Below are 27,110 nucleotides of genomic sequence, written 5' to 3' on the forward strand. Positions count from 1 at the left end.
CCTCTAATGTGTTTTTAGATCCAGATGTCATTTTCATCTCTAGGAGATCTATTTGGGCCTTCTTAATATTTCTCCTTTTCTGTGCATCATGTCTATGTTTCCTTATGTAATTTGAGCATATAAAACCTATTTATAGTGTCTGTTTCAAAATTCTTATGTAATTACATTCATCATTTCTGTCATTACTGGGTTGTGTCTGCTTATTGAGTTGCTCTTGGGGATAGCTCATATTTTCCTCTTTCTTGGCATGCCTTGTAATTTTTATTATATGCTAGATGTTGTGAAACTCACAGCGTTACATGGTATTTTTTTTTATTCCTTTGAAGAATGTTTGACTTTGTTCTGGCACTCAATCAAGTTACATGGGATTAATTTGACCCTTTCACAACTTGCTTATGAGCTTTGATAGGATGGGTACAGAGCATTACTGTGAATTGTTTCATTTACTGCTTTTGGTAGTTCTTTTTCTCAGCCTTGGGTAGTGTCTTCTACACCTACACAGACTCTTAGTCAGAGACTCAAGTGAACTTCTCTGCAGATCCCTGTACCTTACTCTCCTGTGGCTCTCCCAACTTGTCTAGTATCCTACCCTGCAAATGCTAGCCTCATTGGCCTCCATAGTCTTTGTCTGTTCTTCTCATTGAGACTGGGGCTCAGTCGTGTTTCCTCCACCTGTCCTACTCTGGAAGCCTTCAGACAGTAAGATGGGGCAGTCATACAGCTTACCCCATTTGTTTTCTTCATCTCAGGGGTCATAGTTCTGTGCTATCATTCAGTGTCTGAAAACACTTAAAATATATATTGTTTCAGGAGTTCCCGTCGTGGCACAGTGGTTAACAAATCCGACTAGGAACCATGAGGTTGCGGGTTCGGTCCCTGCCGTTGCTCAGTGGGTTAACGATCCGGCGTTGCCATGAGCTGTGGTGTAGGTTGCAGACGTGGCTCGGATCCCATGCTGCTGTGGCTCTGGCATAGGCTGGTGGCTACAGCTCCGATTGGACCCCTAGCCTGGGAACCTCCATATGCCGCGGGAGCGGCCCAAGAAATAGCAAAAAGACAAAAAAAAAAAAAAAAAGAAAATATATATTGTCTCATATATATTGTTTCTAGATGTGAGAGAATAAATCTGGTCCCTGTTATTCCTCATTGCTGGAACTCCTTATGATTTTGATAAGTTTCTTTGGGAGAAACACTTTGCAATTCATGCCTGTAGAACTGTTCATTTGACATTACTCTGTTCAAGGGGAGAGGGCCTTTTAAAAGGAAGATGTACTAGAAGATAATTTCAAATAGTGAATGTGGCAAATGGTAGAGCATTAAATTAAAAGTGGTTGTAGTAGGAATGGAGATAAAGGAACATATCTAAAATAACTTTTTGCAGGAAAAGTGGACAAAAAGTGAAAATTGCTTGGCATGTAGGGTACAGGTAGAGAAGTCAAAGATAATTTTAACATTTTGAGTGTAGTGGAATAGTGGTGCAATTAAAAGAGGAGGATTAAAATATTGCATTCTACTAATTTGTCAATATTATTTTATATATTGCAGGAAATGGTGACAGAAATGTATTCTGGCCCTTGTGTAGCCATGGAGATTCAACAGACTAATCCTACAATGACATTTCGAGAATTCTGTGGACCTGCTGATCCTGTAAGTTATTTAAAATATTAAGCAAGTTGATTTTATCCATTAACTAAATATCTCAACAGGTTTTTGATAATTTTAGTTTGTTCTTTAATAGAAATAATACAAGGTGAATATAATAGGTACAGATTTTTACTCAAAATAGCATTTAACATCATTTATTTCTTAATATAGTATTCCCCAAAACTGAATTTTTATTAGCCTAGTGACAAATAGAATGACAGAAACATTTACTGTGGCATTTTATTTTTTTCTTCTTGCTAAATTGTGTAGGTAAGTAAATTTATTAAGATATATGATAGAAATTATTTGAAGTATTAATTATCCTTTGATATAGGGAGGCCATAAATAAAGCTCTCAATGTGAAGAATATTGATAGAGTGGCTTCATATCATATATGTAAATAAATATGAGAAGTGGAGCTTATGTGAAAAGTAATATTCTGTAGTATGGCTTTTAGTTTGCTTCAGGTTTTCACATGGACATTTTGTGGTGAGGGGAACGGAGAGGGAGATGGGGTTGAAAATCCAAAGTAACATTTGAATACATATGCAAAGGCTGCATGCAAATAGTATAAGCTGGGTAGAACTATAGGCAGTATTGCTGATTTTAAATGCTAGTTTAAATATAGTTTAAATGTAGTCTCTTTTATTTCACTAGCACTTGTAAACTTTATTGATGAAGAACAGACAAATCAATTTAATCTAATTCAGACAGCATTTATTGAATTTCCTTAAATTTAAGATAATAAATTAGAAACACCTATTAAGGAATTAACTTGTATGAAAGTGCTGCTAGTGTAAGCCCTGTAGAGAACAGTACACCTGTTTTAAATGATTGAAAAGTGCACATGTAAAGAACGTTCCAAACACAGAGCAACATACTAGTAAGGAGTAAAATATTGTTAGTTTAGGTAAAATGCAGATGTTGAAATGTTGCTTATTAAAGGAGCAATTGATATGACTTGAAGGTGATTAAGGAATCTTTGTTAGAGGAAGAGAGATATAAATATGGATTTTAAAGACATATCAAGGCACAATGAGAATAGGGAAAGTTCTAAAATATGTACAAACGTAACAATGAAGGAATTTGAAATTTACTACTGTGTACAGCAAGAATATTTACTTGGATTTAATGGGAAGTGCATACTTGGAAACACCAGGAAATATGTTTTCTTAGAGGAAATAAGGTGAGGAATACTGGTAGAGATGAGCGTAGGATATATAGCTTTAAAAGCCAGGATTAAAATTGTGGATTCTGTATAATTAGAATAGTGTATAATAGTAATTCCTTGTGTGTAATTTGAGTATAGTAAGTTATTCGTTTGGTGCAGTTAGAGCAAACTAAATTGTAAGGGATAAAAGGCAAAGGCTCTGGAAAGGAACAGACCTTCTGATATCAGCAGAAAAAGACTCGGCAGGACCTACTGTATATCTTTTCTGGGAGAAAGAAGTAAAGTAATATGTATAGTTGTAAAAGAATGATTATTGAAATGTGATTTTGATTTAGAGAACATTAAGAGAAAGTGGTGGTAATATTAAGTGTTTATTTAAAATTCATCATAAGATATTAGGAAGGAATACTTTTTGGGTAGATGAATAAATGGAACTCAATTTTTGCCCTTTAAAATTTTTGATTTTTGTTTGATGGCCAGGGTGGGTTTTTTTGTTCATTTGTTCCTAAAGGTAATTAAATTTGTGGGTGATCACCTGACCAAACAGAGGCGAATTAAAGAGAAAAACTAAGAAAAAAAGGAATGTATTTAAATTCTTTCATTCATTTAATAAATATTTATTGAACCTGTATTGATATTTGTAACTACTAAGATAGAAACTTTAAAGAGCTTATAGTCTGCGAGTGAGCACAGATATATAAGTGGTTAGTTTGCATGTTTTGTGGCAAGTGCTTTGTTAGATGTTTGTGTTATAGCACATAGCTTTGGGGATGAATGATGGAGTTAGGAGAGACTTTTTGAAGAACATGACATCTGAAGTGAATTGTGAGGCATGAGTAGAACTTAGGTAAGTGAAGAGGGTGGGAAGTAATATGATTAAAGTTATGAATGGATAAAACAGCATCGCTTTTGGGCTGCAGCAAGCTATTACTGTAGCTAAAGCTAAAGGACAGGGCAAGGAATGGCAAATGAGGTCATTGGGGAGGAGTTGGGAAGTAAACAGATGAGTAATCATAGAAGGAAGTGTCTTGGCAATAAAAAGTTGCTATTCCCCTTTCTTTCTAGATATTCAGTGAGCATTTATGGAGTAAATAGTGTGTACAAGGTTCACTGCCTGGTCCCCTGGCTGGGCCATAATAAAAATGACTAGAACAGGGTACCTTTTCTTAAGGAGCTCATAATCTCTTTCAGGGTCCTAAGTCTTGCATCATTAAGCATGGTTGGAATTACTCTACTATAATATTTCATTTTAGTTGTTTATGAGCCCTTTATTGAAGCATACAAAGTTGTACCACATCGATTTTAAAATTTGATAATAATTTAACATATAAAACGTTAATAGTGGCTGTCTTTGAGTGAAAGGATTATGATATTAAATTCTATTTGCCTATAGTTTAGAAAATTTCTTTAAAGTATTTGTATTACTTTTATAATACAAAAATATTTTAAAATTTATTATAAAACCTGAAAGTGAATAAACTTTTAAATGAAGAGTTGGGGCCGATTTGAAACTGAGTTCTCCCTTGATCCTTAGAATCCTGAATTATAGACTATTTCTAAGTTTAGTTATAAGATTTCAAGCAGGACTGAATGCTTTTGATGGGTATTTTCAAATCAGAAGAAATACCATTTGTAGTTACAGTCAAGCTTTAAGGACAATAATAATGTCTCTTTTGGTTTGGTCTCAGACTTTAGTTCATTTTATTCTTCCCCTCTATTTCTCCCTTTTCTCTCACCTTGCTGGTAAACTGATATAGAATGCTTACTACATACCATTCACTCTACTAGTTGCTACCAGGTTTATTGTAATGATCAAACAGATACAGTTCTTATCTCTGAGGAACTTATGGTCCAGCTCTAGGAGATAGAATTGATAATTAAATAGCAATCTCACTTTAAACTGCCACATGTGCCAATGTATATCTATGCATTGTATTATATTAAAATAATTCAAATTTTTTCTTCACTGCTTAGTCATTCCCATATAAAATAAGAGCCCATGTTACAATACATGTCAATATAATTAGTACTTGGAAGAATGCCAGGTACTAATAGCCATACAATTAATATCTGATGAATTAATGAATAGACCGGCTAATTTTTATGCCTACTTAACAACTGGTGCCAATTCATTGTTGAGATGTATTTTATCTACCAAAGTGGGTCCTTTTTTTCTTTATTATTTTCTAAGATGTAAAACTACTTTCTAAGTTGATTCAAAAGAAGTTTCGGCCTAACAGTGATCATCAGACCATTTTGTAACTATACAGTTGGCCCTCGAAAAATTAGTGGAGGGGCACCAATCTTCCAACTAGTCAAAAATTCTGTATAATTATAGTCAACTCTCCAAATCCATGTTCTGAATCTGCAGATTCAACCAACTGCAAGTTGTGTAGTCGAAAAAAAATCTGCATATTAGTCCACCTGAACACTTCAAAACTTCGTTGTCCGAAGGTCAACCATACATATTGTGTATTGACATTATTTTCATCATTGATAACTGCTATTGGCAGAGATTCTGTCTCTTTACGGTCTTATAGCTGGAAGGAAACACTCATGTATATGAACAGAATTTCTTCCAGTCTCTTCAAAGCGGTCTCCAAAAAGAAGGGGAGACACAAGACAATTCCTTGTGGAGAGGGATATTTATTTATTTATATTTATATTTATTTACAACATAAAAATAAGAAAGTAAGTTTTTATAAATTTAATATATAGACTGATAAAAATACATGTAATCTATTAAAAACATTTCAATATATTTGATAAGAGTGTTTAAAAAATGTTGGTCACTACTGCATAGAATGGTAAATTTATCACAAGTTTCTTTACAATTAGGGGAGTATTCATTCACCACACAATACCTGCATAAAATATATTCACTTAGGCAGAAAACCTTTTTAAAACCTCTGGAAGAGGTTTTCATTGCATCTGCTGAAGAATTTCACTGTTAAATTGCTTGGCAGTTTTCCTGCTAAGCCATTAGGAAACTGAAATAGTTGCCAAAGAAGTGGTAAATTGTCTGGAAAAACTGCAGAACATGTTTGTTCTTGGACTGGTGACAAGCCAAAATAATTAAACATAAGTATGTCTTATTTAATGAAAAATGTGTTTGTAAAATATTTTATATGAAGGATCTCTTTTAAGAGAATCAGAATTTTTTTGTCAAGTGAATATCTAAACTCATCTGCTTTCGTAATTTGAAAAGCTTTACCCCATCACCAGATTGAACTGAGTCATTTTCATACACAAAATATTAAAGTGGCTCTTCACATCCTTTTTTATTTTTTGGGGGGGGCTGTACCCGCAGCATATGGAGGTTCCCAGGCTAGGGTTCCAATCGAAGCTACAGCTGCCGGCCTACACCACAACCACAGCAATGCTGGATCTGAGCCAAATCTATGACCTACACCACAGCTCATGGTAATGCCGGATGCTTAACCCACTGAGTGAGGCCAGGGATCCAACCCTGTGGTTCCTAGTTGGATTCATTTCTGCTGTGCCACAACAGGAACTCCTGGCTCTTCACATCTTAATGAAGTTTTGCATTCATTTGATTTTTCAGAGGTATATTTTTCCTGTTATCTAGTAGCTTTTATTGATTTCAGGATTAAAGTAGAAGTATCATAATATTTCCAAAAGTAGTTCTTTTTTCATTAATGTGCAGGAAGTTGTTGGAAGAGAAATGCTTGGAAGTTGTTGCTTTTGTCATCTATTGACTTTCTGGTCACCTTTCTTTATTCACTGACAACTTGGAAACCCTGATCATAGTCCTTATTTTTAATCCCAATTCTTACCATAATATCCATGTGAAAGCTTTACTCAATGCCTGGCCTCAGAGTTCAACCTGTTGTCAGTTATTTCTCAGTTTTCTCCCATAGACAGACTCAATGCTTTTTTAAAATATTGCAATATAGTTTACTTACATATTATATTAGTTTCAGAGTATTACATAGTGATAGGATGTTTTCATACATTATGAAATTATCATGATGATAAGTTTAGTAACCCTCTGTCCCCATAGAAAGTAATAACATTTTTGACCATATTCCTTATGCTTATATATATTATTTATGTATCGCTATGATTTATTTATTGCATAATTAGAGATTTGTACCTATCAATCCTCTTCACCTATTTCAAGCAATCTTCACCCCTCTTGGCAATCACTGGTTTGCTCTGTTTGTATCTGTTCATCTATTTCTATTTTTTTTTTTATTTTCCCACTGTACAGCAAGGGGGACAGGTTATCCTTACATGTATACATTACAATTACATTTTTTCCCCCACCCTTTGTTCTGTTGCAACATGAGTATCTAGACATAGTTCTCAATGCTATTCAGTAGGATCTCCTTGTAAATCTATTCTAAGTTGTGTCTGATAAGCCCAAGCTCCCGCTCCCTCCCACTCCCTCCCCCTCCCATCAGGCAGCCACAAGTCTCTTCTCCAAGTCCATGATTTTCTTTTCTGTGGAGATGTTCATTTGTGCTGGATATTAGATTCCAGTTATAAGTGATATCATATGGTATTTGTCTTTGTCTTTCTGGCTCATTTCACTCAGGATGAGAGTCTCTAGCTCCATCCATGTTGCTGCAAATGGCATTATGTCATTCGTTTTTATGGCTGAGTAGTATTCCATTGTGTATATACACCACCTCTTCTGAATCCAATCATCTGTCGATGGACATTTGGGTTGTTTCCATGTCTTGGCTATTGTGAATAGTGCTGCAATGAACATGCGGGTGCACGTGTCTCTTTTAAGTAGAGTTTTGTCCGGATAGATGCCCAAGAGTGGGATTGCGGGGTCATATGGAAGTTGTATGTATAGATTTCTAAGGTATCTCCAAACTGTTCTCCATAGTGGCTGTACCAGTTTACATTCCCACCAACAGTGCAGGAGGGTTCCCTTTTCTCCACAGCCCCTCCAGCACTTGTTATTTGTCGATTTATTAGTGATGGCCATTCTGACTGGTGTGAGGTGATGTCTCATGGTAGTTTTGATTTGCATTTCTCTTATAACCAGCGATGTTGAGCATTTTTTCATGTGTTTGTTGGCCATCTGTATATCTTCTTTGGAGAAATGTCTATTCAGGTCTTTTGCCCATTTTTCCATTGATTGATTGGCTTTTTTGCTGTTGGGTTGTAGAAGTTGTTTATATATTCTAGAGATTAAGCCCTTGTCAGTTGCATCATTTGAAACTATTTTCTCCCATTCTGTAAGTTGTCTTTTTGTTTTCTTTTTGGTTTCCTTTGCTGTGCAAAAGCTTTTCAGTTTGATGAGGTCCCATGGGTTTATTTTTGCTCTAATTTCTATTACTTTGGGAGACTGACCTGAGAAAATATTCATGATGTTGATGTCAGAGAGTGTTTTGCCTATGTTTTCTTCTAGGAGTTTGATGGTGTCCTGTCACATATTTAAGTCTTTCAGCCATTTGGAGTTTATTTTTGTGCATGGTGTGACGGTGTGTTCTAGTTTCATTGCTTTGCATGCAGCTGTCCAGGTTTCCCAGCAATGCTTGCTGAATAGACTTTCTTTTTCCCATTTTATGCTCTTGCCTCCCTTGTCAAAGATTAATTGACCATAGGTGTCAGGGTTTATTTCTGGGTTCTCTATTCTGTTCCATTGGTCCATCTGTCTGTTTTGATACCAGTACCACACTGTTTTGATGACTGTGGCTTTGTAGTGTTTCTTGAAGTCTGGGAGGGTTATGCCTCCTGCTTGGTTTTTGTTTCTCAGGATTGCTTTGGCGATTCTGGGTCTTTTGTTGTTCCATATAAATGTTTGGATTGTTTGTTCTAGTTCTGTGAACAATGTCATGGGTAATTTGATAGGGATTGCATTGAATCTGTAGATTGCTTTGGGTAGTATGGCCATTTTTATAATATTGATTTTCCCAATCCAGGAACATGGAATATCTTTCCATTTCTTTACATCTTCTTTGATTTCTTTGATTAAAGTTTTATAGTTCTCGGCATATAGGTCCTTTACCTCTTTGGTCAGGTGTATTCCGAGGTATTTGATTTTGTGAGGTACAATTTTAAAAGGTATTGTATTTTTGTATTCCTTTTCTAATATTTCATTGCTGGTATACAGAAATGCAACTGACTTCTGAATGTTAATCTTATAGCCTGCTACTTTGCTGAATTTATTAATCAGTTCAAGTAGTTTTGGGGTTGAGTCCTTAGGGTTTTCTATGTATAGTATCGTGTCATCTGCATACAGTGACAGTTTGATCTCTTCTCTTCCTATATGGATGCCTTTGATTTCTTTTGTTTGTCTAATTGCTGTGTCTAAGACTTCCAAAACGATGTTGAAGAGCAGTGGTGAGAGTGGGCATCCCTGTCTTGTTCCAGATTTGAGTGAGACGGCTTTCTGTTTTTCCCCATGGAGTATTATATTTGCTGTGGGTTTATCATAAATGGCTTTGATTATATTCAGGAATGTTCCCTCTATACCCACTTTGGCGAGGGTCTTGATCATGAATGGATGTTGAACTTTGTCAAATGCTTTTTCTGCATCTATTGAGATGATCATATGATTTTTGACTTTTTTTTTGTTAATGTGGTGTATGATGCTGATTGATTTGCATATATTGAACCATCCTTGTGAACCTGGGATGAACCCAACCTGGTCATGGTGTATAATTTTTTTGGTATGTTGTTGGATTCGGTTGGCTAAGATTTTGTTGAGAATTTTTGCATCTATATTCATCAATGATATTGGGTGATAGTTTTCTTTTTTGGTGGTATCTCTGCCTGGTTTTGGAATGAGGGTGATGGTGGCATCATAGAATGTCTTTGGGAGTATTCCTTCTTCTTCAACCTTTTGAAAGAGTTTAAGGAGGATGGGCACCAATTCCTCTTTATATGTTTGATAAAATTCACCTGTGAAGCCATCTGGTCCTGGACTTTTATTTGTAGGGAGTGATTTTATGACCTCTTCAATTTCATTTCTAGTGATTGGTCTGTTCAGTTGGTCTGTTTCTACTTGATTCAGTTTTGGCAGGCTGTAAGATTCTAGAAAATTGTCCATTTCTTCCAGATTGTCAAACTTGTTGCCATATAGTTGTTCATAGTATTCTCTTATGGTTTTTTGTATTTCTGCTGTATCCATTGTGATTTCTCCTTTTTTCCTTTATAATTTTGGTTATTTGGGTTCTTTCTCTCCTCTTCTTAGTGAGTCTGGCCAGGGGTTTGTCAATTTTGTTTACCTTTTCAAAGAACCAGCTCTTGGTTTTATTAATTTTCTCTATTGTTTTTTGAGTCTCTATTTTATTGATTTCTTCTTTGATCTTTATAATTTCCTTCCTTCTGCTGACTTTAGGACTTCTTTGTTCTTCTTTTTCTAATTCATTTAGGTGGAGGGTTAAGTTGTCAATTTGGGATCTTTCTTCTTTTTTGAGAAAGGCCTGTGTTGCTATAAATTTCCCTCTGAGCACTGCTTTCACAGCATCCCATAGATTTTGAGAGGTTGTGTCTTCATTATTATTTGTTTCAAGGTAGTTTTTAATTTCCTTCTTGATGTCCTCATTGACCCATTGGTTTTTTAGTAGCATGTTGTTTAGTCTCCATGGAGTAGGTTTTTTCTCTTTCCTTTTCCCATGGTTGGTTTCTAATTTCATGGCATTGTGGTCAGAGAAGATACTTGAGATAATTTCTATGCTGCTAAATTTATTGAGGTTAGCTTTGTGTCCCAATATGTGGTCGATTCTTGAGAATGTTCCATGAGCATTTGAGAAGAATGTGTATTCTGCTTTTTTTGGATGTAGTGTCCTGAAGATATCAATTAAGTCTAACTTTTCTATTGTTTCCTTTAGGATCTCTGTTGCTTTATTGGTTTTCTGTCTAGAGGATGTGTCCATTGATGTGAGGGGGGTATTAAGGTCTCCTACTATGATTGTATTCTCATCAATATCTCCCTTTATGTCTGTTAATATTTGTTGTATGTATCTGGGTGTTCCTATATTTGGGGCATATATGTTGATGATAGTAACATCCTCTCCTTGGATGGATCCCTTAATCATTAAGTAGTGTCCCTCTTTGTCTTTCTTTATGTCTTTTGTTTTAAAGTCTATTTTGTCTGATATGAGCGTTGCGACTCCTGCTTTTCTGTCATGTCTATTGGCGTGAAATATTTTTCCCTACCCTTTCACTTTCAATCTATATGTATCTTTTGTCCTAAGGTGAGTTTCTTGTAGGCAGCATATGGAAGGTTTTTGCCTTTTTATCCACTCAGCCACTCTGTGTCTTTTGATTGGGGCTTCAGTCCATTGACATTTAAGGTGATAATTGATAGATGATTATTTATTGCCATTTGAACCTCGTGTTCCAGTTGATTCTATGGTTCTCCATTCTTCCTTTCTTTTTTTTTTTTTTTTTTTTTTTGGTTGGATGGTCTCCTGTTATTATCTGCTTGAGTGTATTTTTTTTTCATTTTTTGCAAATGCAATATTTGGTTTTGGCTTGTGGTTGCCCTGTTTTTTAAGTATGCTAACCCCTTCCCATAATTGTGTGTTTTAGCGTGATGGTCCTGTAAGTTCAAACACTTCATTACTACATTAAAATTAAGAAGAGAAACATACAAACAAACAAAAAGGGTTATTTACTTCCTAACATCCCTTGCCCACATTTTATGGTTTTGATGACTCTTTTTTATTTTTTTCTTTTTAATTTTATTTTGTTTGAAGCATGTTCATGATTAAATCTGTATGCTGGCTTATTTGAGTGACTGCTCTCTGATTGTGGTTTCCTCAGTCCTAGTTCTTCCTCTTCTTCTTTTTTTTTTTTTCTTTTCTTTTTTCTTCCCTTTCCTTCCTTTCTTTTTGGTTTAGAGAAGCCCTTTCAATATTTCCTTTAACCTGGGTTTTGTGTTGCTGTATTTTTGTTTGTTGGGAAAAAGTTTTATTTCCCCTTCTATTTTAAATGATAGTCTTGCTGGATAGAGTATTCTAGGTTGCATATTTTTTCCTTTTAGCAATTTAAATATCTCTTGCCATTCCCTCCTGGCCTGTAGTGTTTCTGTAGAGAAATCAGCTGATATTCTTATGGGGGTTCCCTTGTAGGTAACATTCTGTTTTTCTCTTGCTGCCTTTGGGATCCTCTCTTTATCACTAACTTTTGCCATTTTTATTATGATGTGTCTTGGTGTGGGTCTGTTTGGGTTCAGTTTGTTTGGGGCCCTCTGTGCTTCTTGTATCTTGAACCCAGTATCCTTTAGATTTGGGAAGTTTCCATCGATAATTTCTTCAAATATATTTTCCATCCCCTTATCTTTCTCTACTCCTTCTGGAATTCCTATTATGCGTAGATAGGCCCGCTTTATATTATCCCATAGGTCTCTTATATTGCTTTCCAGTTTTTTGATTCGGTTTTCTGTCTGTTGACCGGATTGAGAGATTTCCATTATTCTATCTTCCATATCCCTGATTCGTTCTTCTGCATTATTCATTCTGGTTTTTACTGCCCTTAGTTCAATTTGCATCTCTGCAAATGAATGTTCTAGTTTTTCTTGGCTCCTCCTTATATTTTCTAGTTCCTTTCTGAGGGTATCTGCATTACTGTTCATATCTTCTCTTAATTCCTTCAGTATTTTCACTATTTCTCTTTTGAACTCCAGGTCTGTCAGACTGCAGAGATCAGTTTCATTGTTGACTGTTTTAGGTGAGTTCTCCTGTTGGTTTGACTGGGGGTGGTTTCTCAGCTTCTTCATCTTGCTTGTTGTTTTCTTTCTCCTGAGGGAGTTGTACTCTCCGTTATCAGGCAGTGTTTGCCTTGTCACTGCCGTGGAATATTTCCTGAGGACTGGCGTTGTTGGTCAATCTTTTTTGAGGCAGTGTGGCTTTTCTGGAGTGTTGATGGGGCTAACAGTGTTTCTTTGAAGCAAAGGAGGACTTCCTGAGGGCAAACAGGACTGGGAGGTCCACACCACGATGGTAGCAGATTTCACTTGGTCATGCAGAGCTTTCTCTTGTGTTTTTAGGCTGTGGGGTTCTTGCAGGGGGTTGGCGGTGTTGGGCAGCTGTTCCTCAGGAGTGCAGCACCCTCTGGGGGCTGGAGCAGCTATCTGGGTCACTGAGAACCTAAGAGGCTCTTCCCTAGGGCAGCCCAACTCAGAAGGACGGCCTGAGAATGTAGGCGGATCTTTTCACAGTCTGGCCAAGCTTATTGCAGCTTTTCTGGGCTGCAGGGGCTCTTCCAGGGGGCTGGTGGTGTTGAGCAGCTATTCTGCGGGAGTGGGGCACCCCCTAGGGGCTTGGGCGGGTAGCAGGGCCACTGAAAACCCAAGAGGATCCTCCCCAGGGCAGCCCGACTCAGAAAGACCATCTGAGATCTTTTCCCGGCTCGGCCGAGCTTGTTGCAGCTTTTCTGGGCTGCAGGGGGTCCTGCCTGGAGGTGGCAGTCCTATGCAGCTCATCCACTAGGGCACCCCCTGGGGGCTTGGGCGGGTAGCAGGGCCGTTGGAAACTGAAGAGGCTCCTCCCCAGGGCAGCCCAACTCAGAAAAACCGTCCAAGAATTAGGCCGATCTATTCACAGCCTGGCTAAGCTTGTTCTAGCTTTTCTGGGCTGCAGGCCTTTTCTCGGGGGCTGGTGGTGTTTGGTGCTACTCTGCGGAAGTGTAGCCCCTCCAAAGGGCAGGCAGGCCTGTGCAGGGACAGCCCCTGCAGTGGTTGGCTTCAGGCAATTGTTGAGGCCAGCCCTCCCGGATGGCAGGCAGCCCCAGGTTCGGCGAGAGCGTAGGGGGTGGCAGGGGTGGGGGGAGGGGATGCACTGGGAAGCACAGCTTTCAGCTAGCTAGCGGGCCTATAAGCTTGCTGTGGCGTGGGGGGTATTCTGTGGAGACCCACCCCTTCTTCTCTTCCCTCCCCAGCATGGGCGCAGACCAGGCTCTTCTCCCAGGTTCCCTCTGATGTGGCTTTCCACTTCCCCGCCCCTAGGGTATTGCTCCCTTCCTCTGCGACAGCTTTGTTTTCTAGTCTCCCAGGCAGTCTCTGCCCCGTCAAATGATTTCTAGACCTCCCAAGCAGTTTCTGCTCCGTCCCACCCCCCCAGCCCAGGGACTAACCTCTGGAGCCTAGGTCTTGGTGCCCAGCACCCACCCAGGCATCCCCTGGCCCTTTCTCGGGGACTAACTTTCGTAGGCGAGGTCTCAGTGCCCAGCTCCCACCCAGGCGTCCCCCTGGCCCTTTCCCAGGGACTAACCTCCGGAGGCAAGGTCTCGGTGCCCAGCCCCCACCCAGGCGGCTCAATTTTTGGTGACTGTGCCTGTAGTTCAGATGGTCCATTCCGTTCTTGATCGGCTTTTCCGTACTCCAACTTACTGCTACACTCTTCTCTGCATCTGGAGATTGTTCCGGTTCATTTGATCTTTCCCCCGTGTAGGTGACTTTCCAGGGTGCGGGATCCCTTTCTCCTCCGCAGTTCCCTTTCGGGAGCGCCAGTCCCGCTCGGATTCACCTTCTCTCACTCTCCTCTTTTCTCCCATTCTGCCCAGTAATGTCACGAACTTCTTGCCGTTATTGGAGTTTAGGTTCTTCTGCCAGCGATTGTTTGCTGTTCTGTGCGAGTCATTTATTCTATAGATGTGCTTTTTTTGTTGTGTTTGTGGGAGAGGGCGAGTGTGTCCCCCTACTCCTCCGCCATCTTGTCCTCTCAATCTCTATTTCTATTTTTTTTATTTGTTCCATTTGTTTGTTAGATACCATATATAAGTGAGATCTAATGGTATTTTTCTTTCTCTGCTTGACTTAACTCACTAGCATGATATTCTCTTTATTTATTCATTTTATTGTAAATTGCAAGATTTCTTTTTATGGTTGAGTAATATTCCATTATGTTTTTATATACATATATGTGTATATAAAATCTCATATCTCTATCTATTCACCTATGAATGGACACTTAGGTTGCTTCCACGTCTAAGCTATTATAAATAATCCTGCTATGAACATTGAAGTATGTGTATGTTTTCAAATTAGTATTTTTTTTTTTTTTTTGGAGTGTGTGTATATCCAGAAGCAAAATTAGTAGACCGTATGGCAGTTATATTTTTATTCTTTGGAGGAATCACTACATTATTTCCATATTGATTGTAGCAGTTTACAATCCAACCAGTAGTACCCAGGTGTTCCCATTTCTCTACATCCTCACTAACATTTATTTGTTGTCTTTTAATAATAGCCTCTTTAACAGGTGTGAGGTGATAACCTCATTGTAGTTTTGTGTTTCTCTGATGATTAATGATATTGAGCATCTTTTCATGTGTCTGTTGTCCATTTGTATGTCTTCTAAGAAAAGTGTATATTTAGGGCTTCTGCCCATTTTTTAAAATTGTAGTTAGTTGTTTGTTTTTTGGTTGTTGAGTTGTATGAGTTCTTTATATATTTTAGATATTAACCCCTTACTAGATACATCATTGCAAATATCTTTGCCTGTTTAATAGGCTGCCTTTTAATTTTGTTGATGGTTTCCTTTGCTGTGAAAAAGCTTTTTATTTTTAGTTTGGTGTAGTCCCACTTGTTTGTCTTTGCTTTTGCTGTTAGATTCCCAAAAAAACCATTGCCAAGACCAGTGGCAAGGAACTTATCACCTGTGTTTTCTTCTAGGAGTTTTTATGGATTAGGTCTTTAATTCATTTTGTGTATGGTGTAAGATAGTGTCCAGTTTCATTCTTTTGCATGTGGATGTCCACTTTTTCCAACACTATTTATTGAAGAAATAACTGTTTTTTCCCTGTTGTATATTCTTGGTTCCTTTGTCAAAAATTAATTGACCTTATATGAATGGATTTATTTCTGGGGTCTCTATTCTGCTCCATTGATCTGTGTGTCTGTTCTTATGCCCCTACCATGCTGTTTTGATTACTTATAGCTTAGTACTATAGTTTGAAATCAGGAAATATGGTGCCACCAGGTTTGTTCTTGTTTCTCAAAATTGCTTTGGCTATCTGGGGTCTTCTGTGTTTCCATACAAATTTTAAGATTGTTTTATTTCTATGAAAAGTGCTATTGGGATTTTGATAGGGATTGCATTGAATCTGTAGGTTGCTTTGGGTAGTATGAACATTTAAACAATATTTTTCTAACCTAAGATTATGGTATATATTTCCCTTTTTTGTCATTTTCAGTTTCTTTCATCAGTGTCTTATAGTTTTCTGAGTACAGGTATTTTACCTCCTTGGTTAGCTTCATTCCAAGGTATTATACTATTTTTGATGTGATTTTAAATATGATTGTTTTCTTAATTTCTCTTTCTGGCAGTTCACTATTAGTGTATAGAAATTGAACAGGTTTCTGTATGTTTATTTTTTTTTACTCCTGCAGCTTTACTAAATTCAGTTATTTATTTTACTAGGTTTTTTTTGGTTTTTAGGATTTTCTGTGTATAGTATCATGTTATCTGCAAATAGTGGTAGTTTTAATTCTTTCTTTCTAATTTATAGTTACTTTTATTTCTTGTCTAATTGCTGTGACCGGGATTTCCAGTACTCTCAGTTAAAGTAGTGAGAGTGGGCATCCATGTTTTGTTCATAATATTAGAAAAAAATGCTTTTAGCTTTTCACCATTGGATATGGTATTGGCTATAGGTTTATCACATGTGACATTTATTATATCTAGGTATGCATCCTCTATACCCACTTTGTTGAGTTTTCATTATAAAAGAATGTTGAATCTTGTCAGAAACTTTTTTTGTATTTATTTAAATGTTTTATGATTTTTATTCATCTGTTTATGTGATGGATCACATTGATTTGCATATTATTATTATTATTTTTTCGTCTTTTTGCTATTTCTTGGGCTGCTCCCATGGCATATGGAGTTCCCAGGCTAGGGGTCGAATTGGAGCTATAGCTGCCAGTCTACGCCAGAGCCACAGCAACGCGGGATCCGAGCCACGTCTGCAACCTACACCACAGCTCATGGCAATGCCAGATCCTTAACCCACTGAGCAAGGCCAGGGATCCAACCTGCAACCTCATGATTCCTAGTCAGATTCGTTAACCAATGAGCCACACCGGGAACTCCAATTTGCAGATTATTGAACCATTCTTGCACCCCTGGGATAAATTCCACTTGATCAATGTGTATGAGCCTTTTAATATATTGTTGAATTTGGTTTACTAATATTTTGTTGTGGGATGAGTTTGGAATCATTCCTTCCTATCTTTCAGTTTTTTGGAAGAGTTTAAGAAGAACTGGTGTTAATTCTTCTTTAAATATTTGGTAGATTTCACCAAACATCTGGTCCTAGGATTTTCTTCATTGAAAGATTTTACTGAATCAGTCTCTTCCTCATTGTGGTCTATTTAGATTTCCTATTTCTTGGTAGGTTTTTTTGTTTGTTTGTTTGTTTGTTTTCTTTTTAGAGTCATACCCACGGCGTGTGGAGGTTGCCAGGCTAGGGGTCTAATCGGAGCTACAGCTGCCGGCCTACCCCACAGCCACAGCAATGCAGGATCTGAGCCGTGTCTGTGACCTACACCACAGCTCATAGCAACATCAGATCCTTGACCCACTGAGAGTGGCCAGGGGTCGAACCCACAACCTCACGGTTCCTAGTCAGATTTGTTTTCTCTGCACCACGATGGGAACTCCCATTCTTGGTAGGTTGTATATTTCTAAGAATTTATCCAACACTTCTAGGTTATCCAGTTTGTTGGTATATGATTTTGTAATAGTTTCCTATGAGTTTTTATGTTTCTGTGGTGTCAGGTGTAATATATCCTCTTTAATTTCTAATTTTGAGTGTTCTCTTATTTTTTTCTTTGTAGTCTAACTAAAGGTTTGTCAATTTTGTTTATCATTTCAAAAAACAGCTTTTGGCTTCATCTTTTCTGTACTTGTGGTCTCTAATTCATTTATTCCTGCTCTGACCTTTGTTATTTTCTTCCTTCTGCTAACTTTGCATTTGCTTAGTTTCCTTAAGCAGTAGAACTTAGCTCATTTGAGATACTTCTTGTTTCTTATTATAGGCACTTATCTGTATGAATTTCCCTTTTTGCTCTGCCTTTGCTGCATCTTATACTTTTTTTGTATGCAATTATTTAACAATCATTTATTGAACTTGTAAGTTATACCAGACCCTGCACTAGAGAACCAGTATATGGGGTGGGGGGAGGTGCGTCTGGGCAAGAAACTTCTTCCTGGTGTCTGAGGGAGAGATAATTACTTATAAAAGTAGGATGCAAAGTGCCGAGTGCACAGACCAAGGCATACAGTATAATAAAAGACATGAACCTCCCCATGAATAGAGGTGAAGGGAGGGAGTCAGAGAAATATATGTCACCTAAGGCAAGTCTCAAACACTTTCCAGACTTTCCCCATAAGTTTTAATATGTATTTCCATATTCTTTTATTTCAAGATATTTTTGATTTTCCCTTTGATCTCTTCTTTGCCCCATTGGTTGTTCAGGAGTGTTTAATTTTTGGTGTTTATGGATTTTCCAGCTTCCTCCTGTTATTGATTTCTGGTTTTACACTAGTGTATTCAGAAAAGATACTTGGGGAGTGCCCATCATGGCGCAGCAGAAACAAATCCGACTAAGAACCATGAGGTTGCCAGTTTAATCCCTGGACTCTCTCAGTGGGTCAAGGATCTGGCGTTGCTGTGAACTGTGGTGTAGGTTGCAGATGCAGGTCAGATCTGGCGTTGCTGTGGCTGTGGCATAGGCTGGCAGCAACAGCTCCTATTAGACCCCTAGCCTGGGAACCTCCATATGCCATGGGTGTGGCCCTAAAGTGAAAAAAAAAAAAAGACAAAAAAAGATACTTAGCGTGATTTCAACTTTCTTTAATTTACTAAGGCCTGTTTTGTGACCTATTATATGATATATCCTGGATAAAGTCTTCTGTGTGTTGAAAAGAATGTGTATTCTGCTTCTTTTGTATGGAATGTTCATAGGTTCATTTGGTCTAAAGTATAGTTCAACTCCAGCATTTCATTGTTAACTTACTCTCTGATAAATCCATTGTTGAAAGTATTGAAGTCCCCTACTATTATTATATTGTTGTCTCTTTCTCCCTTCAGATCGGTTGGTATTTGTTTAATATATTTACATGTTTTGATGTTAGATATGTGTGTATATAAAACGTTGATATTAGTTGTATGTGTATGTATATATATAGTACATATATATATATTTCTGATTGTTATACCCCCTTGATGAATGAACTCCTTTATAATTATATAATCTTTGTTTTTTGCTAGTTTGGGGCTTAAAATCTATTTTTTACTGAATAAATATTGCTAGCACTGCTTTCTTTCATTTTCAGTTGCATAAGATATTATTTTCCATCCCTTCACTCTGAGCCTAAGTATATCCTTAAAGCTGAAAGGAATCTCTTGTAGGAAGAATATGGTCCAGTCTTTTTTTTTTTTTTTTAAATACATCCAGATTCTCTATGCCTTTTGAGGATGCAGTTCATATGTAGAGAGAATAATTATTGATAGGTGAGGACTTACAAATGCCATCATACTGTTTTCTGTTTTTTTAGTCCTGTGTTCCTTTCTCCTACCTTTTGCTGCTTTATCTGTGTATTGATGATTTTTCCATAGTGGTATACTTTGATTCCCTGCTCTTTATTTTTTGATTGTCTAACACTAGTTTTTGCTTTTTGGTTACTATAAGCATTACATAAACATTTTAACGATATGACAGTCTGTTTTATGGTAGTAACAATTTAACTTTGATTGCATATAAAATCTCTACCCTTTGACTCTCCCCTTTTTTGTTTTTGATATCATAGGTTAATTTTTGTATTATGTATATTTTACCAAATTATTATAGTTATTTTTAATACTCTTATTCATTAACATTTGTACTAGAGTTAAGTGGTTAATATGCCACCATATTCCAGTATTAGAGCATTCAGAAACTGACTCTACATTTACCTTTACCCATGTGTTGTATATTTTCATACTACTCCTTAGCATCCTTTCATTTCAGCCTCAAGAACTTAAAGTATTTCTTGCAAGGCAAGTCTAAAAGTTATGAATTCCCTCAGCTTTTGTTTGTCTGGGGGAGTTCTTAATCTCTCTTTTATTTCTGAATAACAAATTTGCTAGATGGCGTATTTTTGGTTGAGAGTTTTTTTTTTTTTCTTTTAGCATTTTGAATATATCATCTCCCTCTCTCCTGACCTAAAAGATTTCTGTAGAGAAATTCATTAATAGCTTTATGGAGGTCCCTTGCAAGTTACAATCTTTTTTACTCTTACTGCTTTTACATTTCTCTTTGTCTATGATTTTTGAGTTTTATTATAATATCTCTTGGTCAGAATATGTTTAGGTTTCATTTATTTGGTGACCTATGAGCTTCACAAACTTGAATATCCAAATCTCTTTCTAGATTTGAGAAATTCCCAGCCATCCTTTCTTTGGATAAGCTTCCTATCCCTAAATTCCTCTTGTCTTCTGAGATTCCAATAATTTGCACATTATTTCTTTTGATGTTGTAGGTCATGTAGGTTTTCTTCACTCTTTGAATTCTTTTTTGTTCTCCTCTGAATGGATCATTTCCTAGTTCCTATCTTCTAACTCAAAGATTCTTCTGCTTGTTTCATTCTTAAAATGATGATCTCTAGTGCATTTTCCTTTACATTCATTGTATTCTTCAGCTCCATATTTTCTGCTTGGTTCTTTGTTTAGTGTTTTGTTTTTTGTTTTTGTTTTTTTTTTAGTCTCTTAAACTTCTCATTTTGTATGTGACTTTTCCTGTTTTTTTTTTTTTTTTTTTTTTTGCTGTTCCCATGGCATGTGGAAGTTCCCAGTTTAGAAGTAAAACCTGAGCCACAGCAGTGACCACACTGGATGCCTAACTGCTAGGACACCAGGGAACTCCTTGTGTTCGTAATTTTGTTGAGTTGACTTCCTGTGGTTTATTATAGCTCATTGAGTTTCCTTAAAACGAGTATTCTGAATTCTTTATCAGGTAAATAGCAGATCTCCCTGTCTTTGGGACTGGGTATTTGGTTACGAGAACATTGTGATCCTTTGGTTATGTCATGTTTTATTGATTATTCTCATATGTCTTCAGGTTTTGTGTTGCTGTCTTCACATTTGAAGTAAGTCATCTCTTCTTTACTAACTGCCCTTTGGTAAAGAATATCTTCCATCAGTTTTGTTAGGGATTCTAGGCTTCCTTGAAACTTGTATGGATAACACCTGCTTCTTGCCCTCTCTTTTGGCAGAATTCTTAAATTTGTATTTCTTCTCTTGATACTGAAATGCACCAGGCTGGATGCCAAAAGCTTGCCTTTTGCTTTTTCAAGGATGATGCTAATGCTTAAGTTTGTGATTTCTCCCTGGCTCATAGATTTTTATTGGCTCACTAACCATCTGCTTGAAATGCTATCATTGCTGCTGTTGGGAGTACACAAGGGAGTACCTAAGGAGGTGTTTGTGGGCGAGGCACATGTGAGCCCTGGTTGTGCCCCTGTGCTGGTTGGTGGGACCCTCAGGTGAGACATACTCAGCAGCTCATGGACAGGTTTCTTAATGTAATTTGTGACAGAGTTTTTAGTATCCATATCCTTCTAGTGCTCCTGTATGCTGCTTTCCCAGTTGTTCCCACCCTCTCATTATACAGCTCACAGTTCAGTACTTTGAATGGGGTAAGAGAGAAATGGGATTCTTTGGTACCTTCTTGCACTGTTAGGGGAGCTGGGTGCTCACTCACAGACTTTCACTCTCCCCTCCTGAGTAGAAATCACAGGCTGAGACTATCTCTTTTGGCCCTGAGTGTGTTGCTTTGGGGGGAGGAGTGATCCAGGTAAAATCAAACTATTCATCTTACTCATTCCAATGCGTCCAACTTGTACTGTTTGACTCTACCTGTGTCCTAGGACTTCTCTGCTGGAGACCTAGACTTCCACAAAGGTGCTCTCATCTGTGGGTGATTATCTAAGATAGCTTTTTCCAGGGGCTTATGATCTGTGGCTAAGAGGGACGAGAGCTGGTATAGATTTGCAAGGGCAATGTCCAAAACTAGGACCAGTGTATAGATGGTTGAGACTCTTCCCAGCTTCCTTGACATTGGGTGCCAGAGTCAACAGCTCTCAGCAAAGGCACTTTTCTAGGTTGAATGCCAAATTGTTTTTGATGGGGAGACATGATGAGGGAAGGTCTTATTCAGCCTGTTGCTAACTGACTTCACTTCCCTCTGAACATTCTTATGTATACTTTTTTATATCTCTGATTGTTTCCTTAGAAGATATTCCCAGACATGGAATTTCTGAAACAAAGGATCGTTATCCTAAGAGTTGGTATGCATTATTAAACTATTTTCCAGAAAGTTTATTCCAATTTACATTCCTGCCAGCAATGTATATGAGTATATAGTTATAAATATTGAAGATCATTATGGTGAAATATTTCTAATTTAAAAGGTGAAATGGTGATTTCATTGTTTTAGTATTAATTATAAAGGTGAACTTTCTTCATATTTCTTATTATTTATATCTGATAAATTGTCTTATATCTTATCAGTTCTCTACTGTGTTTTATGTGCTCTTTATATAAAAAGTTGTATTTCAAGTATATTCTAAGTTTAATTTTTAATTAATTTACTTTGTTAGGGAAGACTTTAATATACAGTCAAATGTTATTTGTTGAGTTAAATTAATCAGTTTATCAATTCTTATGCCAATACACATAATTTTAATTACTGTTTGGCTTTAAGTTTTCCACAGTTTGACTGTTAGTGCCTACTTGTCATTTTCTGAGATTCTAATAGATTTAGATTGTTCTTCATTTTTTTTGATTGCACCTGCAGCATTGGGAAGTTCTCAGGCCAGGAAGTAAATTTGAGCTACAGCTGTGATCCACACCACAGCCACAACAATGCTGAATTCTTAACCCACTGTTCTGGGCCAGGGATTGAACCCACGCAGCCACAAAGACAATTCCAGATCCCCAACCAGCTGTGCCACAGCAGGAACTCCTAAATTGCTCTTTTTGATGAAATTGGAAAATTTTCAGCTAATATTTCTTCAAATATTTAGCCTTCCTATTCTCTCCTTTCCTTATTCAGTTCCAATTATATCTGTCTTCGAACATTTGTTGTTATTTAAGAAAGGTGGTGTTTGATGATTTGATACAACTCATTGAGGCTCTGTACATTAAAAAAATTTTTTTTTTCTCTTTGTGCTTCAGTTTAGGTGATTTATTTTTATCTGTCTTTGAATTTACAGATCTCATTAAGATTTTGATTTCAGATATAGTAATTTTTAGTTCTAAGATTGGATTTGGTTCATTTTTACAGATGACATAATTTTCCTTAAATTTCCTATCTTTCCACACACTATATCCATCTTTTTCTGTGACTTCTGTATTATATTTATCATAACTATTTTAAAGTCCTTGGCTGCTAATTCCAGCTTCTGTTTTGTTTGTGAGTCTGTTGACCTAAGGCAGCTTTTTCTCTTGACTATAGATTACATACTGCTTTGGCAGTCTAGTATTTTGGGGTTATATACTGGAATATTTGTAAGATATGTTGCATGAACTCTGAATTATGTTATCTTCTTGTGAAGAGTGTTGGATTGTTCTTGCAGATAGTTAAATAACTTGTTTTGGGTTTTGTCAGAGTGCGTCTGTTTTGTCATTTCCCTTCGTCCCAGAGGGTTTTCCTAATTCTTTGCATGGAGTTTTTTCTTAAGGCATAGCCCTTTGAGATTTCAATTGAAGACTCAATCCAAGGTGTTTTTCAAGACTTCTACTTTGACAGATTCAAAATCCACATTCTTTCTTGCAGTGAATACCTGTTGTGCAGTGCTTAGTTCTTTCAGCCTTCTGACTGTTGTTTTTCTCCTGGCCTCTTTGGAATCTTGCCCCACACATGCATGATAGAGCTCAATCACGAATTTGAGGGGAATTTATTTACAAATTGTTTTGCCTTCCTCCTGTTAGGATTTTACCTGATTGATCATCTGTACCAAACCCCATTTTATTATTCCTCAGGTCAGTGATACTGAGATTTTCTGCCTCTCACGTTGACTGGCAAGTATCCTCATGGAAAAAGATATATATTGATACCAGTATATCTACACACACACACACACACACACACACACACAAAATATGAATCTCATTGGGGTTCCTTTCTTTCAAGAATTGAATTCTTTGATTCATTGGTGTGTGTGTGTGTGTGTGTGTGTGTGTGTGTGTGTGTGTGTGTGTGTGTAAAATCACCCAGAATTGAGAGACAACAATTTTTAGTTATCTGTATATTTGTTCAGTATAAAGAAATTCTACATGACTGGAAGTCAGAACTCCCTCCATTATCTTCTGTAACAACTGTTCTTTCCTTCTTCTCCTCTTTCTTTCTGACTCATCTGTCTTAGTCCCCTTGGCTACACTCTTATCTGTTTTTTAAGTGAGCTGTGTGTTCTAAAGGACCTCATCCTTTTATCTCTTAAGTCTGTGATCTCTCCCTGGGTGATAATATCAATGTTAATATGTACATTTTCTAGCAATTAACATGTTGATGACTCCAAATTTATAACTCCAGCCCAGCCCTTTCTCCTGCATTCCATGCGCTTCTAAAAGTCTTTGTTTCATGTGCATTTCTCCCTCCTCTCACAGTCTCCTATCATGAATGCCGCTAATATCATTCTACCTGGAAGCTGAGGAATCAGCTTAAACTCTCTTTTCTCCTTTATCCCAACATATTTGTGTCCCTGTCATATAACATATACCCTTTATATAAGTATCTTCATCCTCAGTGGTACTAAGTTTATTGCTTATCCTCATTTTCTGTTGGCTCTTAAATTTTCTCCATTTTGTAGTCTTATTCTTTGTATGCACCTTTGACATTCTTGATGCAACACTCTTTCTAAAATATAAATAATTATTACTTCTAAGCTTAAAGCCCTGCAGTGGCTCCTTACTGCTTATAGTTAATGTTCATCTTTCAAAGGAAAGGATGCAAAGTCTTCTATGATACAGCCCTTACCACTTTCAGTATCATTTCTTGCTGCATTTTTCTTCTTCTCTGTCTTCCACATTTGTGTTCTAAGTCTCACTGGAAGTATGAAAGAAATAGATTATATTCCTTGCCTCCTTCCTCAGTTCTCCACAGTCTCAGAATCTTGGGCTTAGGCTTCCTTGTTTTCTTACCACAAGAGTTTCACACTGAGATGCAAATTACTACTCAGAAGAAATATGTTATGACTTTGTAGGGTTTTTTCCTTTGCTCTTTTTCTTTTTAAACAGAATACATTATTTTTATCTTAAAAGAAATACAATTCCAGTTTTAGAGTTTAGGTCCCAGGAAGGTAGCTGAGGAAAGAGAAACTGACTTAAGGGATTTAATAATTACTTTTCAATCATTTGTCCTTCCATGAATAATTGAATGCATACTGTATGCCAGGCATTATTCTAGGTACTAGGGATATTCCATTGAACAAAACAAATGTGGGGTGTGTGTGTATGAAACAGAGCTCACATAGCCTCCTCGCAGAGCACCAACGTTACATTTTAGTTGAAAACAGATAATAAAAAAATAAAAAAGAGGAGTTCCCGTCGTGGCGCAGTGGTTAACGAATCCGACTAGGAACCATGAGGTTGTGAGTTCTATCCCTGCCCTTGCTCAGTGGGTTAAGGATCCGGCATTGCCCTGAGCTGTGGTGTAGGTTGCAGATGCAGCTCAGATCCTGTGTTGCTGTAGCTCTGGCGTAGGCTGGCAGCTACAGTTCCGTTTTGACCCCTAGCCTGGGAACCTCCATATTCCATGGGAGCGGCCCAAGAAATGGCAAAAAGACAAATAAATAAATAAATAAAATAAAGGGATCATTCTAACAACTGAGTTAAGAATAGTCTAAAAGAAAACAAGGGTGGAAGTTGCAATTCAGTCCCAAGATGATGTAGACTGTATCCAAGATGGTAGCAGTAGATGTGCTGAGAATCAGCCAGGTGCTATTTACCATATTGCTTACTTGCTGTTTCTCTTTATCTCCAGGGGATGAGTAGACGAAGGTTAAAATTGATGAACTCTGTAAGAATCCTTAGTCCTGATTGAAATAGAACAAAATTTTCTTCACTCTGTTCTGGTTTCATCTCACTCTATTGATAAGACAAGTGAAACATGAATCCATATTTCCTCTGTCAGTTTAATGCATAACAACAGTTAGAGAAGGCATTTATGGCTGACCAGGGATAGCAGGCCTATTCCCAAATTAAAGCAGTCCAAGAATTTCTGTTGCTGGTTTTTGGTAATAATATAAGAAACATTTTTCTTAGGATAATCGAGTATTTTACTGATATTGGAAAATATAAAAACAACTAAAATACATTTTCAGAAAAGTATTAAGTGGCTTAAATGCATTTTTAAAATAGGAACATTGAAAGTATTCCAAGTATAATAAGAATGTAGAGTAGTATGCAAAAATACTATGCAAAACTAATTGACTTACTTTGAAGTAATTTGTATGTAATAATTTATAATATCTATTAAGTGATTCAGCATTGAAAAATAATCCTGTTGTGAACTACCATGTTTTTAATGAAGAGCTATTTCTTGAACAGAAAAACAACAAAACAGAAACCACTTATCCCAATGCTGTCTACCAGCCAGAGTGTCTAGCACTGTTCTTTTTCACCTAGGACTCTCCTAGGTTTAGTACCAAAAGAGCAGAGTTCTGATAAATCTCTTAACTCCAGAAAAACCAAGATGGTAGATCACTCCAAAAAATTTACCATATTATTGTGTGATATCTCCCCAAACCACTCTGTAACTAAGGTTTAACTATTCATATCCATTTAAAAAAAATTTTTAAATGGATGTTTTATTAAGGTATAAAAATTCAGAACAACAGTTAACCTGCTTCCACCCACCTCCAGAGATGGTTAGTTAACTTTAATTTTAAAGCCAAAAATTGGTGAGTTTTTGAAATCAGCTTAATTTATGTTACCCTTTTGCTAGAATTTGTTTACAAGTAGTGATATTAAATAGAGGCCCATTTCCTAAAACAACAAAGAGTACTGAAAGCTAAAGTGTAGAGTTTGGAACTGAAATGCATATGAATACTTAAATGTTAGGAGTTATGAAAATCTTTCATGAAGGATGAGAACCAAAATGATAGATAAATAAGGGAAAATAGTCTCAGATCATCTTCCTGAGCTTCCTTACATCAAGTTTCTATAGCTTCTTCATAGTTGAAGATAGAAAGTAGAACATGTTTCAGAATGTGGGATTCACAGTAAATATCCTATTCATTTTACCTGTCAATCTTTAATTCATAAGTTCAAGCGTTTACTGAAGACTTGTCATGAACATTGTCATGCTTATCTCTTGCGG

At 37.0% G+C, this 27,110-nt stretch overlaps 1 protein-coding gene across 6 annotated transcripts in view; it reads left to right on the top strand.

Moving 5' to 3' along the window:
* Nucleotides 1–27,110, top strand: part of NME7 (NME/NM23 family member 7) — a 278,798-nt gene that overhangs the window by 135,907 nt on the left and 115,781 nt on the right. For all 6 annotated transcript variants that reach the window (XR_014843894.1, XM_021089441.2, XM_085022464.1 and 3 more), the window contains one exon: nucleotides 1,546–1,647. Coding sequence is in view for 5 of the 6 variants with exons in the window: in XM_021089441.2 (XP_020945100.1) it covers nucleotides 1,546–1,647 (102 nt within the window). In the remaining variant the exon portion in view is untranslated. The remainder of the gene's footprint in view (nucleotides 1–1,545; nucleotides 1,648–27,110) is intronic.

The sequence above is a fragment of the Sus scrofa genome, chromosome 4, assembly GCF_054392235.1.
Source record: "Sus scrofa isolate SSC_HxYL_T2T_F1_AM1 chromosome 4, Sscrofa_HxYL_maternal_Yorkshire_Landrace_v2.0, whole genome shotgun sequence".
Classification (NCBI taxonomy): Eukaryota; Metazoa; Chordata; class Mammalia; order Artiodactyla; family Suidae; genus Sus; species Sus scrofa.